This window comes from Mercenaria mercenaria, chromosome 10, assembly GCF_021730395.1.
Source record: "Mercenaria mercenaria strain notata chromosome 10, MADL_Memer_1, whole genome shotgun sequence".
Taxonomy (NCBI): Eukaryota; Metazoa; Mollusca; class Bivalvia; order Venerida; family Veneridae; genus Mercenaria; species Mercenaria mercenaria.
In genome coordinates, this window is record NC_069370.1 from 28,921,875 (window position 1) to 28,939,129 (window position 17,255).

Consider the following 17,255-nt stretch of genomic DNA (forward strand, 5'->3'; position numbering starts at 1 on the left):
AGCTCTTGCCCGCTGGTAACACTGAACTTGTGAATATACGATTCATGATTTCATGTTTGGTTTGCTTTTCAGTCCTTTGGCTTCTAGTGTAAGGTACCTGCACCATAGACTACTTTCCTTTACAATCTGTTTATTTCTGAAGTGTCTGTCATTTATTTTGTGAAAATGCTGATACTTTTGTCACAGTGTAGATTTTCGTGTCCGGTTTTGTTTCCAGATCCGTGGCTGATGATGGTAGAATATGCTGTGGAAGGTAGCCTGTATCAGTACTTACAACATCGCCGACCAGGTGACCTTCGTGTAGAAATCAGCACAGATAACCACAACAGTGTTAGTGTACGCAACCAGAATCTCACTGCCCATAAACTCCTGTCTCTAGCTGCTCAAGTTGTTAATGGTCTTGTACATATCAACAGGTTTAAGGTAACAAACAACTTTACATTTCCTCAGCTTTTGAAAGAGTCCAGTCATACATATATTGAGTTGGCTTTATTTACGGCTGTGACTAAAAACAGATCTGGTACGCATGTGATATATTACAGACTCCGGTATATACCGGATTCAAGCAATTTGAACGAAAAATATAAATGTATATATTTTGTAACCATGGTGATACTAACCCTAACCTTTAGTCATTATATTATACACATTATACACTAAATGCGTGCGGCATTTAGTGTGGACATGCGCTCCAATTGATAATCATTCCGGGCATGCGCAGAACGGCTGCACCAGATCTGTAATGAGAAACATCAATTATTTATAGTCCAAATATACATCACAGATTTGATGTATTAGTCCCTGATAGCAAAGAAATAGCCCGCCCACTTATCTCAGTAGGACATATATCCATGGATCACATGGTCGAGAGTTCGAGCCCTGGGCGAGGTGTATGTTCTCCGTGACAATTTGATAAAAGACATTGTGTCTGGAATCATTCGTCATCCGCCTCTGATTCATGTGGGGAAGTTGGCAGTTACTTGAGGGGAACAGGTTTGTACTGGTACAGAATCCAGGAACACTGGTTAGGTTAACGTTGTCCGCCGTTACATAACTGAAATACTGTTGAAAAACGGTGTTAAACATAAAAACAAAGCAAGGAAATTTCAGTTTCACTTCAGTATTTTGTTCCTTGCAATATAAGTGCAGAATTAAGAAGTATTACTGTTAAATGTTCCTACAAATTGAATCTTTAAACAGTAGTTACCAGGAGTTTCTGGATTAACCATGATTTTGAGTAATCCAAACAACAAGAATACAAAAAAAAACATTAATGGAAGTTAGCTTTTGTGCTGTCGCCATGGAAGTGAGCATTGTTTCACTAAATCAATCATGAGAACCTGGATAAGTTATTCACTCCTCATTGATTTTTTATGCCCGCAAAAATTTTATGGGGGGGGAGGGGTGGCGTGTACTTTGAGTTGCCTTTGTCCATCCGTCTGTCCGGATTTGGCGTTCATATCTCAAGAAGTATTTGACCCAGAGTCATCAGACCTCACAGGATTGATATTCAGCATGGGAAGCAGTGCACCAGGGGTTTTAATTTTTATCTCAAACAGTCAGACCAGTGTTAAGGCCCATGACTTAGTCAGACCACAGTTATGGCCTTTGACTTAATAAAAAATATACATAAAAAGGCATAAAAGTTGTGTCGCACATATCTAAAAAAGTATATTACATAGGGGCATGAAACATCATAGGAATATTATTCAGCATGTGAAGTTATGCAGTTGGGATTTTGTTCTGGATTTTTTTCAGTCAGACCAGAGTTTGCTGTTTTGGCTTTTGCAGCCATTCTGGTACTGATGATAAACCCGGACAGATGATAAAGTCGACCACTTTGGAAATATTCGATTGCAATCGGTTATTTATAAAATTGAACACACCATCTAATAGTTTCCACTTACAACACCAACTGGTGTAAACAAAAACAAAATTGGTAAATATTCTGTATAAATAAATGACTTACATTTATTTGTATAAAAATATTTATCCAAAATTACTGGGGAAAAGGGTGTTTTTTGCGCATGCTCACTGCCGAAACATGAAGGCCTGACATTGGGTCACTTTTCATTACTTGATCAGGAATAACTGTTGCAGCTTTTTCAGAAAGTTTCAATATAATAATACGAAGAAAATTTTGTAAATGACAAAGTGGTCGAATTTATCATCAGTCAACGTTCATTTAGTCCCCATTTTACAAACGCCTTTCAGGGCCTCACTTCGTGTGAGTTTGCTTACTAAATATAAATTTGAATTATGTAAATTTTTTAGCAAATGTTAAGCTTTATTTTGATACCGACCATTGATTACAATTTGCAGAAATAAAAAAGTTACTTGTAAAAAACCTCATTTTCTGTTTGGGTTTATCATCAGTACCAGTATAGAAACCTAATTTATGGTTTGATTTGATACAAACTTGCAAAATAACTTTAACAACAATAGATCTTGGATTCCATGATGAATCGATTATATCTAATAATAATTTCCGGAGTTACGGCCCCTGAAAGAGCCAAAATTCATTAATTTTTACCTTGTGAATATGATAGAAGTGACATTTTGCATTCGACTTTAACCACACTTACACACAACTTAAGTCACAATAGGATCTTGGTTCCTTTTGAAATCGGCTAGATTCCATCATGGGTCCTAGAGTTACTGTCCCTGAAAGGGTTAAAATTTTCTATTCTGGCTCTTTCAGCCATATAGAGGTTTCATTTTTGCTTTGATTTATACAAACTTGCACAGAATGTTTATCTTGATGATCTCTAGGCCAAGTTTGAAACTGGGTCATGTGGGGTCAGAAACTAGGTCACCAGGTCAAATCAAAAAGCTTGTTAACACCCTAGAGGCAACATTTATGACCCTACCTTCATGAAACTTGGTGAGAATGTTTATCTTGATTATTCCTATGCCAAGTTCGAAACTGGGTCATATGAGGACAAAAACTAGGTCACTCGATCAAATCAAAGGAAAAGCTTGTTAACACCCTTGAGGCCACATTTATGACCCTATCCTCATGAAACTTGGTCAGAATGTTTATCTTGGTAATTTCTAGGCCAAGTTCGAAACTGGGTCATGGTGGGTCAAAAACTAGGTCACGTGCTCAAATCAAAGGAAAAGCTTGTTAACACTGTAGAGGCCATATTTATGACCCTATCTTTATGAAACTTGGTAAGAATGTTTATCTTGATGATTCCTTAGACCTAGGCCAACTTTAAAACTTGGTCATACGGGGTCAAAAACTAGGTCACCATTCAAATCGAAGGAAAAGCTTGTTAACACTGCAGAGGCCACATTTATAATCCTATACTCATGAAACTTGGTCAGAATGTTTATCTTGATGATTCCAAGGCTAAGTGTAACAGGTGAGTAATATAGGGTCATCATGACCCTCTTGTTCATGCTTAATATCTATGTTTCATATATCTTATTTAACTTTACAGATGATATTTTATCGGTTACGGGCCTCTAGTGTGTTGGTGTGTAAAGGTGGAGTATGCAAACTGTCAGGGTTTGGTTTCACACAGGATGTTACTGAGAGGAATCTATATGAAGCTGTATGTATATGGAGTTTAGCAATACCACTGTTAAATTTAAGAGTTTAGGAAAATTGTGGACATAAATTTATGTGACTTGAGGAATTTTGAAATAAAATTTTTTGTTGGTTTCAATGCCATACAACTAAAACATAAAAAGTATGGCTATTTCTTTATGATAGAATATAGCCACTAGAGACAGATAGAACCTGTGACTAATCTCTGGACAGGTACAATTAAGTATTCCATCACAAACTACATGCTTTTAAGAAGGATAAGTCTTTAATGGAAAGGGTTTTATTATTATACGCCCGAAGGGACGTATTATGTTATACCCCCGGTGTCCGTCTGTCCATCCATCTGGTTGTCCGTCCGTTAGCAATTTCGTGTCCACTCTGTAACTCTTGAACCCCTTGAAGGATTTTGAAGAAACTTGACACAAGTGTTCACCATACCAAGACGACGTGCAGAGCGCATGTTTTGGATGTCAAGGTCAAGGTCACACTTAGGGGTCAAAGGTCATATCAGTTTGTTTCGTGTCCGCTCTGGTACTTCTGAACTGCATGAAGGATTTCAAAGAAACTTGGCACAAACACACCGAGACGATGTGCAGAGCGCATGTTTCGGATGACTTGCTTCAAGGTCAAGGTCACACTTAGGGGTCAAAGGTAATATACTACTGTTTGCAGATCAAATTGCCCCTTCAACTTCTTTGAAATCGATAGAGTTGCTTGTTTACGTCACAAAAACGGTGAAATTGAAGCTATTTTTGGAGTAATCCTGACAGGTTAACCACGCCCCATCCTCAATAAATTATTCATTCACCTTCTCGTGAAAGAGTTGAATGTGTCCTTTTATCTCATTGCATACATTGTAAGGTACAATAAGGGGATAATGGATATGTTGTTTTAAAAGTAAAATACAGAATATTTCAACTACGTCCAAATGGAAACAGCATTTTTAGCTAGACTTTTCGAAGAAAATGTAGAGCTATTGCACTCGCCTCGGCGTCAGTGTCGGCGTCGCCGTCGCCGTTGGTTAAAGTTTTTGATAAAGTCAAATATCTCTGTTACTAGCAAATCTATTGACTTGAAACTTAAAATAGATATTTACTATCAAAGTCTACACCAGGAGAAACAATCCCCATAACTCTGCTTTGAATTTTGGCAGAATTATGCCCCTTTTTAACTTAGAATTTTTGGTTAAAGTTTTTGATAAAGTCAAATATCTCTGTTACTGTCAAAGCTATTGACTTGAAACTTAAAATACTTATTTACCATCAAAATCTACACCAGAAGAAACAATCCCCATAACTCTGATTGAATTTTGACAGAATTATGCCCCTTTTTAACTTAGAATTTTTTGTTAAAATTTTTGATAAAGTCAAATATCTCTGTTACTATCAAAGCTTTTGACTTGAAACTTAAAATACTTATTTATCATCAAAGTCTACACCAGGAGAAACAATCCCCATAACTCTGATTTGAATTTTGACAGAATTATGCCCCTTTTTAACTTAGAATTTTTTGTTAAAATTTTTGATAAAGTCAAATATCTCTGTTACAATTAAAGCTTTTGACTTGAAACTCAAAATAGTTATTTACTATCAAAGTCTACACCAGGAGACACAATTCCCATAACTCTGATTTTAATTTTGACAGAATTGTGTCCCTTTTTAACTTAGAATTTTTTTTACTGGCAAAGCTCTAATTCAGAGTCAAGCACTGAGAAAAGTCGAGCGCGCTGTCTTACGGACAGCTCTTGTTTTGTTTGTTATGACAATTGTTATCGACTAAATTTCCAACCACGCAAGGTATAAGGTTTTATAGAAAGGTAGATCTACTGTATCATTGAACAACTTGTAGATCTAATTGTCATATCCATAATACTGATTAATTTGTTAATCAAACTTCTGCAGAGAGTCTATCGCAAATAAAATAAAACTCACTTATAGATGTAGTTTTTATAGATCTAGTTTTTAGCTCACCTGAGCCAAAGGCTGAGGGTGAGCTATTGTGATCACTCACCGTCCAACGTCCATTGTCCGGCGTCCGTTGTCCATTCGTAAACTTTTACTTTAAACGACATCTCCTCATAAACCACTAGGCCAATTTCATCCAAACTTCACAGGAATGTTCCTTAGGTGAAGCTCTACAAAAATTGTTCAAAAAATTGAATTCCATGCAGAACTCTGGTTGCCATGGCAATCGAAAGGAAAAACTTCTTCTCAAAAGCCAGAAGCCCTAGAGCTTAGATATTTGGTGTGAAGCATTTCCTAGTGGATCTCTACCAAGTTTGTTCAAATCATGACCCCGGTGTCAAAATTGACCCCACCCGAGAGGTCATATGATTTTAAATAGGAAAATCTTAAAAAATCTTCTTCTCAAAAACCAGAAGTCCTAGAGCTTAGATATTTGACATGTAGCATTGCCTAGTGGACCTCTACTAAAGTTGGCCAAATCATGACGCCCCAGGGGTCACTTGATTTTACATAGATTTCTATAGGAAAATCTTCAAATTTTTTAAAAAAATAAACCAGAAGGCCTAGAGCTTAGATATTTGACATGTAGCATTGCCTAGTGGACCTCTACAAAGCTTTTTCAAATCATAACCCCCGGGGTCAAAATTGGACCACTAGATGATGTCATAAACCAAGGGGTCACTTGATTTTACATAGGAAAATCTTCAAAAAATTTCTAAAAATAAACCAGAAGGCCTAGAGCTTAGATATTTAACATGTAGCATTGCCTAGTGGACCTCTACAAAATTTGTTCAAATCTTGACTCCCCGGGGTCAAAATTGACCCCGCCCCAGGGGTTACTTGATTTTACATAGGAAAATTTTCTAAAAATAAACCAGAAGGCCTAGATCTTAGATATTTGACATGTAGCATTGCCTGGTAGACTTCTACAAAATTTGTTCAAATCATGGCTCCCGGGGTCAGATTAACCCCGCCCCATGGGGTTACTTGATTGTACATAGAAAAATCTTCAAAATTTTCTAAAAATAAACCAGAAGGCCTAGAGCTTAGATATTTGACATATAGCATTGCCTAGTGGACCTCTACAAAATTTGTTTAAATCTTGACCCCCCAGGGTGAAATTGACCCAGCCCCATGGGGTTACTTGATTGTACATAGGGAAATCTTCATAAATTTGCTGAAAATAAACCAGAAGGCCTAGATCTTAGATATATGATATGTAACATTGCCTAGTAGACTTCTACAAACTTTGTTCAAATCATGACCCCCCGGGGTAAAATTGACCCCGCCCCAGCGGTAACTTAATTGTACATCGGAAAATCTTCAAAAAAATTCTAAAAATAAACCAGAAGGCCTAGAGTTTAGATATTTGACATGTAGCATTGCCTAGAGGACCTCTACAAAATTTGTTCAAATCATGATCCCAAGCATCAAATTGGCCCCGCCCCTGGGGTTACTTGATTGTACATAGGAAAATCTTCCAAAAAATGTCTAGAAATAAACTAGAAGGCCTAGAGCTTAGATATTTGGTTTGTAGCATTGCCTAGTGGATCTCTACCAAGTTTGTTCAAATCATGACGTCGGGGTCAAACTTAAATGCAAATCTTCATAGCAACCATTTAACCAGGTGAGCGATATAGGACAATCATGGCCCTCTTGTTTATTTTACTTTTTTCTCGGTGGGGTTTACGTGTATGTGTATTTATCTACTATTTATTTGAAGTCGTTTAAACACTATTTCAGTTATTTACAAGCCGTTCTTTGTTCAAAAGAACCAGTTATAAACTCACACAAGTCAAAATAATTCAACGTTTAGTTTTATATTTGCGACTGGCAATCTAAAAGGACCAAAATAATTGAGAATAAATCAATTAAAGAACACAGTCATTATTAGTTTTATTGCTTAAGCATATATGTGTAAAGTTAATTGTGTTAAGAACATACATGGGTTTAAATCTCCAGATATTTTGTATTTTTAGCTCACCTGTCACATAGTGACAAGGTGAGCTTTTGTGATCATCCGTCGTCCGTGCGTGCGTCAACAATTTCTTGTCTGCACGATAGTGGTTTCATTTATGATTTTATTTTAACCAAACTTGCACACAACTTGTATCACCATAAGATCTCGGATCCTTTCTTGAACTGGCCAGATCCCATTATGGGTTCCAGAGTTATGGCCCCTGAAAGGGCCAAAATGATCTATTTTGACCTTGTCAGCATAATCTGCTTTATTTTTAATTTGATTTTTACCAAAGTGGCACACAACTTGTATCACCATAAGATCTTGGTTCCTTGCTTGAACTAGCCAGATTTCATTATGGGTTCCAGAGTTATGGCCCCTGAGAGGGCCAAAATTATCTATTTTGACCTTGTCAGCATAATCTGCTTTATTTTTAATTTGATTTTTACCAAAGTGGCACACAACTTGTATCACCATAAGATCTTGGTTCCTTTCTTGAACTAGCCAGATTTCATTATGGGTTCCAGAGTTATGGCCCCTGAAAGGGCCAGAATTAGCTATTTTGACCTTGTCTGCACAATAGCAGCTTCATTTATGATTTTAGTTTAACCAAACTTGCACACAACTTGTATCACTATAAGATATTGGTTCCTTTCTTCAACTGGCGAAATTCCTTTATGGGTTCCAGAGTGATGGCCCCTGAAAGGGCCAGAATTAGCTATTTTGACCTTGTCTGCACAATAGCAGCTTCATTTATGATTTGAATTTAATCAAACTTGCACAAAACTTGTGTCACCATAAGATCTCGGTTCCTTTTTTAAACCAGCCAGATCCCTTAATGGGTTTTAGAGTTATAGCCCCTGAAAGGGCCAAAATTAGCTATTTTGACCTTGTCTGTACAATAGCAGCTTCATTTATGATTTGATTTTAACCAAACTTGCACAGAACATGTATTACCACAAGATCTTGGTTCCTTTCTTGAACTGGCCAGATTCCATCATGGGTTCTAGAGTTATGGCCCCTTAAAGGTCAAAAATTGGCTATTTTGGCTTTTGCAGCCATATAGAGAATTCATTTATGGTTTTATTAGCTCACCTGTCACATAGTGACAAGGTGAGCTTTTGTGATCACCCTTCGTCCGTCGTCAGTCCGTGCGTCAACAATTCCTTATCTGCACGATAGTGGTTACATTTATGATTTTATTTTAACCAAACTTGCACACAACTTTTATCACCATAAGATCACGGTTCCTTTCTTGAACTGGCCAGATCCCATTATGGGTTCCAGAGTTATGGCCCCTGAAAGGGCCAAAATTAGCTATTTTGACCTTGTCTGCACAATAGCAGCTTCATTTATGATTTGATTTTTACCAAACTGGCACACAACTTGTATCACCACGAGATCTTGGTTCCTTTCTTGAACTGGCCAGATTCCATAATGGGTTCCAGAGTTGTGGCCCCTGAAAGGGCCAGAATTTTAGCTATTTTGACCTTGTCTGCACAATAGCAGCTTCGTTTTTGATTTTATTTTAACCTAACTTGCACACAACTTGTATCACCATTAGATCTTGGTTCCTTTCTTTGGCGAGATTCCATTATGGGTTCCAGAAAGATGGCCCCTCTAAAGGGCCAAAATTAGCTATTTGACCTTGTCTGCACAATAGCAGCTTCATTTATGATTTGAATTTAATCAAACTTGCACAAAACTTGTGTCACCATAAGATCTCGGCTCCTTTCTTGATCTGGTCAGATCCCATAATGGGTTTAAGAGCTATGGCCCCTGAAAGGGCCAGAATTAGCTATTTTGACCTTGTCTGCACAATAGCAGCTTCATTTATGATTTGATTTTAACCAAACTTGCACACAACTTGTATCACCACGAGATCTTGCTTGCTTTCTTCAACTGGCCAGATTCCTTCATGGGTTCTAGAGTTATGGCCCCTTAAAGGTCCAAAATTGGCTATTTTGGCTTTTGCAGCCATATAGAGACTTCATTTATGGTTTTATTTGATACAAACTTCCAAAATATCTTCAACAACAATAAATCTTGGATTCCATGACAAATCAGATCCAATCGTAGGTTCCAGAGTTATTTTATATCTGATTACCTCCCCTGATTGTAATCTAAATGGATTTATATCAGTAAGTACTTATTGTACCCCCCCCCCCCCCCCCCCCCCCCCCCCCCCCCCCCAACAACAAAGTTGTAATGGGGGGTATTACTGGTTTCAGGTTGTCTGTCTGTCTGTCTGTCCGTAGACGCAATCTTGTGCGCACCATCTCTCCTTATCCCCTTGACAGAATTTAATGAAACTTCACCATGTGATCAGTACCAACAGTAGTTGTGCATGGGGCATGTTAGGTTCTTTTAGAAAAAAAATTTGCAGAGTTATGGGACTTTGTTTTTTTGTTACTATACTATATACATAGACACAATCTTGTGCGCACCATCTCTCCTCATCCCCTTGACACAATTTAATGAAACTTCACACAAGTGATCAGTAACAACAGTAGTTGTGCATGGGACATGTTAGGTTCTTTCAGAAAAAAAATTTGCAGGGTTATGGGACTTTGTTTTTTTTGTTACTACACTATATACATAGACACAATCTTGTGCGCACCATCTCTCCTCATCCCCTTGACACAATTTAATGAAACTTCACACAAGTGATCAGTAACAACAGTAGTTGTGCATGGGGCATGTTAGGTTCTTTCAGCGACAAAAATTGCAGAGTTATGGGACTTTGTTTCTTGTTAACATACTATGTACATATAGTCTGCATATGCAATCTTGTGCGTGCCTAATCTACCAAACCCTTACACACAATTTAATGAAACTTCACACAAGTGATCAGTACCAACCCTAGTTGTGCATGGTGCATGTTACATTCTTTTAGATAAATATTCTGCATAGTTATGGGACTTTGTTTTTTTTTTTGTTACTATACTGTATACATACAGTCCACATAATTATGCAATCTTGTGTGTGTCAAATTGCAATGTACTGTGTCAGTGCATGCGGGGGGTACATTCATCACCTTTAGTGATAGCTCTAGTTGTTATTAGTTGGACTTAGACAATCAGGGTAGATAACTATGGACTGATTTTATGTCAAATTACCTCCCTTTGTTTCAAATTAGAATGGGTATATCTCCATAACTAATGAAGATACTGATCTGAAATTTCATTTATGTCAACAGATTTATTTGGCAGATCCTTCTTTTGTTCACTTACAATATTTATTTTTTTTTAATTACTTCCCTTTTATGTTACTATAAATAGCTTATTTTTAGTAACTTTTTTATTATTGGCCGTAGGGAAAAACCGCGACCACTTTTCTGTGGTACAACATGGATGGTACCTCCAATTTTTAGGTGTATTTTGACATATCTATACCTTGTAAGAATTTTTTTTTCTTTTTGGTTAAATTTCTTCCCTTTGTTGTTCCTGTCCTTTGGACTTTGATATTTTTTCTGAGGACCTTCTTGTCCTCAAGTGCAATGATAACAGGTGAGCGATATAGGGCCATCATGGCCCTCTTGTTGGGAATTATGATAATTTTTACATAAATTAATGAGAAATTGAAGCCCCCTTTTGATACATGTAAGTTTTATTTGAATTTATATTCGCAACAAAATCAGCATTTAAACCCAAATCGGCAGCGATGACAATTTCTTCTCAGTGACTGTTTCCTAGGATCGCATCAAACTAGTTAGACTCACATATTCCGTAAGAAATTACCGACTTTTTTTTAACTAAAGAGGCATGGTCGGTTCCGGGACTTGAACTTATGCCCTTTAATCAATGATGAGTGAATCCAACAACTCGACCACCAGTCAGTTGCGTTTTTAGCTCACCTGAGCCAAAGGCTCAGGGTGAGCTATTGTGATCGCTCACCATTAGGCATCTGTCCAAGATTGTTCAAATTATCCCCCTAGGGTCAAATATGGCCCCGCCCTGGGGGTCACATGGTTTATATAGACTTATATAGGGAAAACTGAAAATCTTCTTGTCCAAAACCACAGGTCCTAGGGCTTTGATTTTGGTATGTAGCATCATCTAGTGGTCCTCTACCAAGATTGTTCAAATTATCCCCTTAGGGTCAAATATGGCCCTGCTCTGGGGGTCACATGGTTTACATAGACTTATATGGAGAAAAACTTTGAAAATCTTCTTGTCAAAAACCACAGGGCCTAAGGCTTTGATATTTGGTTTATGACATCATCTAGTGGTCCTCTACCAAGATTTTTTCAAATTATGCCCCTGGGATGAAAAGAGGCCCCACCCCAGGGGTCCCAAGTTTTACATAGACTTGTATAGGAAAAAACTTTAAAAATCTTCTTGTCTTAAACCACAAGACCTAGGCTTTTGATATTTGGTATGTAGCATTGCCTGGTAGTCCTCTTCCAAGAATTATTACCCTCGGATGGAAAGAGGCCCCGCCCAGGGGGTCCCAATTTTATTTAGACTTATGCAGGAAAAAAACTTTAAAAATCTTCTTGTCTGAAACCGCAAGACCTAGGCCTTTGATATTTGGTATGTAGCATTGTCTTATGGGGTCTACCAAGATTGTTCAAACTATTACCCCTGGGGTGAAAAGTGGCCCCATCCCGGGGGTCTCAAGTTTTACAAAGACTTATATAGGAATATAGGAATTAAAAAAAAAAAAAAAAAATCTTCTTGTCTGAAAGTTCAAGGCCTAGGCCTTTGATATTTGGTATGTAGCATTGCCTAGTGGTTCTCTAAAAAGAATATTCAAATAATACCTCTGGGGTGAAAAGAGGCCCTGCCCCGGGGGGTCACTTTTTATGCCCCCCTTCAAAGAAGGTGGGGTATATTGTTTTGCAGATGTCGGTTGGTCTGTCGGTCGGTCGGAATGTAGACCAATCCGTTTCCGGATGATAACTCAAGAACGCTTGGGCCTAGGATCATGAAAGTTGATAGGGAGGTTGGTCATCACCAGCAGATGACCCCTATTGATTTTGAGGTCTATATGTCAAAGGTCAAGGTCACAGTGACCCTGAATAGTAAAACGGTTTCCGGATGATAACTCAAGAACGCTTGGGCCTAGGATCATGAAAGTTGATAGGGAGGTTGGTCATGACCAGCAGATGACCCCTTTTGATTTTGAGGTCAATATATTAAAGGTCAAGGTCACAGTGACCCTGAACAGTTAAACAGTTTCCGGATGATAACTCAAGAACGCATAGGCCTAGGGTCACAAAAGTTGATAGGGAGGTTGGTCATGGCCAGCAGATGACCCCTATTGATTTTGAGGTCATTAGGTCAAAGGTCAAGGTCACATTGGCCAGGAACAGTTAAAACGGTTTCTGATCTTCTTGTCTAAAACCACAGAGCCTAGGGCTTTTATATTTAGTATGAAGCATCATCTAGTGGTCCTCTACCAAGATGATTCAAATTATTGGCCTGGGGTCTAATATGGCCCCGCCCTGGGGGTCACATGGTTTATATAGACTTATATAGAAAAAATCTTTGAAAAACCTCTTGTCCAAAACCACAGGGCCAAGGGCTTTGATATTTTTTATGTGACATCATCTAGTGGGCTTCTACTAAGATTGTTCAAATTATCCCCCTAGGGTCAAATTTGGCCCCGCCCTGGGGGTCACATGGTTTACATAGACTTATATAGGGAAAAACTTTGAAAATCTTCTTGTTCAAACCACAAAGACTAGGGCTTTGATATTTGTAATGTAGCATCATCTAGTGATACTCTACCACGTTTGTTCAAATTATCCCCCTAGGGTCAAATATGGCCCCGCCCTGGGGGTCACATGGTTCATATAGACTTATAAAGGGAAAAGCTTTTAAAAACTTCTTGTCAATAACCTACAACATTTAAATTTTGACCACATGTATGGTTTTGAGTGGCAAGATGAACCTTGACATAAGAATTTGGAACATTCAAAAATGGCTCAGTGGATGGCACCAAGATCACTTTGTAATCTCTTGTTAGGTTAAAGATCAAGGTCAGATTAAACCAGAATGGTAGAACTTTTGTTTACAGTGAGCATATAATTTCTGTTCCTTGTGCAATTACTAAATGCATCAAGGGGGGCATTTCGTGTTCAACGAGCTCTTGTTATATCAGTTATATAGGAAAAAATACCTTAAAATTTTCTGATCATATTTCCTACACAGTTTTATTATAATAACCTGATAACCCAAGTAATTAGGGTTCACTTGACTTTGACCTAGACCTACTGACCTACGTTTTAGCTCACCTGTCACATAGTGACAGGGTGAGCTTTTGTGATCACCCTTCGTCCGTCCGTCCACAATTTCTTGTGAACATGATAGAGACCACATTTTGCAAGCAATTTTAATCAAACTTGTACAAAACTTGTATTGGCATAATATCTGGGTTCCTTTTGAAAACTGGCAAGATCCCATCATGGGTTCTACAGTTATTGCCCCTTAAAGGGCCAAAATTTGTGTGCATGTGTGCGTCAACAATTTCTTGTCTGCACAATAGTGGTTTCATTTGTGATTTTATTTTAACCAAACTTGCACACAACTTGTATCACCATAAGATCTCATTTCCTTTCTTGAACTGGCTAGATTCCATTATTGGTTCCAGAGTTATGGCCCCTGAAAGGGCCAAAATTAGCTATTTTGACCTTGTCTGCAAAATAGCAGCTTTATTTATGATTTGATTTTTACCAAACTTGCACACAACTTGTATCACCATAAGATCTTGGTTCCTTTCTTGAACTTGCCAGATTCCTTTATGGGTTCTAGAGTGATGGCCCCTGAAAGGGCCAGAATTAGCTATTTTGACCTAGTCTGAACAATAGCAGCTTCATTTATGATTTGAATTTAATCAAACTTGCAAAAAACTTGTGTCGCCATAAGATCTCAGTTCCTTTGTTGAACTGGCCAGATCCCATAATGGGTTTCAGAGTTATGGCTTCTGAAAGGGCCAAAATTAGCTATTTTGACCTTGTCTGCACAAGGGCAGCTTCATTTATGATTTGATTTTAACTAAACTTGCACACAACTTGTATCACCATAAGATCTTGGTTCCTTTCTTGAACTTGCCAGATTCCTTTATGGGTTCTAGAGTGATGGCCCCTGAAAGGGCCAGAATTAGCTATTTTGACCTAGTCTGAACAATAGCAGCTTCATTTATGATTTGAATTTAATCAAACTTGCACAAAACTTGTGTCACCATAAGATCTCAGTTCCTTTGTTGAACTGGCCAGATCCCATAATGGGTTTCAGAGTTATGGCTCCTGAAAGGGCCAAAATTAGCTATTTTGACCTTGTCTGCACAATAGCAGCTTCATTTATGATTTGATTTTAACCAAACTTGCACACAACTTGTATCACCACAAGATCTTTGTTGAACTGGCCAGATTCCATCATGGGTTCCAGAGTTATGGCCCCTTAAAGGTCTAAAATTGGCTATTTTGGCTTTTGCAGCCATATAGAGACTTCATTTATGGTTTTATTTGATACAAACTTCCAAAATATCTTCAACAACAATAAATCTTGGATTCCATGACAAATCAGATCCAATCATAGGTTCCAGAGTTATTTTGTATCTGATTACATCCCCTGATTGTAATCAAAATGGATTTATATCAGTAAGTACTTATAGGACTTATTTCATTATTGTCATTAGTTGGACTGAGCCAATCAGGGTAGATAACTATGGACTGATTTTATGTCAAATTACCTCCCTTCATTTCAAATTAAAATGGGTATACAATGTATCTCTGTAACTAATGAAGATACTGATCTGAAATTTCATTTATGTCAATAGATTTATTTGGCAGATCCATCGTTTGTTCACTTACAATAATTTTCTTTTTAATTACTTCCCTTTTACGTTACTATAAATAGCTTATTTTTAGTAACTTTTTTATTATTGGCCATAGGGAAAAACCGAGACCACTTTTCTGTGGTACAACATGGATGGTACCTCCAATTTTTAGGTGTATTTTGACATATCTGCACCTGTATAAAAAATTTTTTTCTTTTTGGTTAAATTTCTTCCCTTTGTTGTTCCTGTCCTTTGGACTTAGATATTTTTCTGAGGACCTTCTTGTCCTCAAGTGCAATGATAACAGGTGAGCAATATAGGGCCATCATGGCCCTCTTGTTTGGCAGATCCTTCTTTTGTTCACTTGCAATAATATTACCGTATTTTACCTAAGTCTTGGGACAGCATAAAATAATTATTTTTTTCACTGTCCCAAGACTTACTTCCCGAAAAATAATTATTTTGAAAAGTGTTCCAAAAATATGGACACAATAATCATCATCGGGTAACATCCCCACCCACCCATGTTGAAAGGGAAGAAAAAACAACGATTATCGGTAATTATTCTGTTGATAAACAAAGTAAGTGGCCTTGTTTTCATCATCAATTAACACTCCCTCAAAGAGCTAAAAGAAGTGTGTTGGTATCATGACATTAGAAGTGGAGATCAAAGCGGTATAGTTTCCCCGAGATTTTCATGGCATTACGTTATGTTTTCGCGCCATGTTGCACATCACTGTTTGATCGTACCGCCTCGGTTCTTAAGTGCTGAGAAGTAGATCTAGTTATGTAACAATCAATAAAAAAAGCTTCTTTTTAATTTGTTAAAGCGAATGTGCAATATCCCGTATAAACTGACAGGTAAACGTGTCAAACTATAATAGCGGATATCTTACCTCTGTGACCTATTTGCCCTCAAGGAAATTACAAAATGGTTTGAGAAGAATATCTTATTATAAAGTGTCGTGTCAAAAAATACATGTACATGTACAAAGATTCATTCAAAACTTATTAAAAATACGCAACAACATCATTATTGTTTTTGTTTTTTAACCGCATTTTCTATTTATGTTCACGAGGTCACGTAACAGAAATCTGTTTGCCAAAAATCGTTTTACTTCATATTTTTAAATTGCTGCCGCCTTTTCATTATTTAAGATTTTTCTATTCTGTTTTTTGTACTTTCTGGTCAAAAGTCTGAATTTTATGCCCATAGTTTGTATCATTTATTTACTTTTAGAAAGGAATAAGTATTTAGGAATTTTGCAAGTAATTTTATGAAAATTCGACCGTTTTTAGCTCGACTATTCGAAGAATAGTCTAGCTATTCTACTCACCCTGGCGTCGGCGTCGGCGTCACATCTTGGTTAAGTTTTTGCATGCAAGTACATACAGCCATCAGTTAAAGGCATATAGCTTTGAAACTTATTTTTTCTTTTTCTAGGTCAATTACCAACCTCTCTGGGTCAAGTCCCATAACTCTGACATGTATTTTGAGCTAATTATGCCCCCTTTTAGACTTAGAAAATTTTGGTTAAAGTTTTACATGCAAGTTACTATCTCCAAAACTAATGCAGATATTGATTTGAAACTTCACATGTGTCTTCGGGGTTATAAAACTAGTTGATAGCAGCAAGTCCCATAACTCTGACTTTCATTTTGGCCAAATTATGCCCCCTTTTGGACTTAGAAAATTCTGGTTAAAGTTTTGCGTGCAAGTACATACAGCTATTTCTAAAAGGCATATAGATTTGAAACTTATTTTTTCTTTTTCTAGATCAATTACCAACCTCACTGGGTCAAGACCCATAACTCTGACATGTATTTTGAGCAAATTATGCCCCCTTTTAGACTCAGAAAAATTTGGTTAAAGTTTTACATGCAAGTTATTATCTCCAAAACTAATGCAGATATTGATTTGAAACTTCACATGTGTCTTCCGGGTTATAAAACTAGTTGATAGCAGCAAGTCCCATAACTCTGACCTTCA

At 37.4% G+C, this 17,255-nt stretch overlaps 1 protein-coding gene across 1 annotated transcript in view; it reads left to right on the plus strand.

Annotated features, from left to right (window-relative positions):
* The window catches only part of LOC123559575 (fibroblast growth factor receptor-like), a 117,286-nt gene that overhangs the window by 86,791 nt on the left and 13,240 nt on the right, over window positions 1-17,255 (plus strand). The window contains exons 13-14 of the mRNA XM_053516840.1: window positions 218-423; window positions 3,447-3,560. Of these exons, the coding sequence (XP_053372815.1) occupies window positions 218-423; window positions 3,447-3,560 (320 nt within the window). The remainder of the gene's footprint in view (window positions 1-217; window positions 424-3,446; window positions 3,561-17,255) is intronic.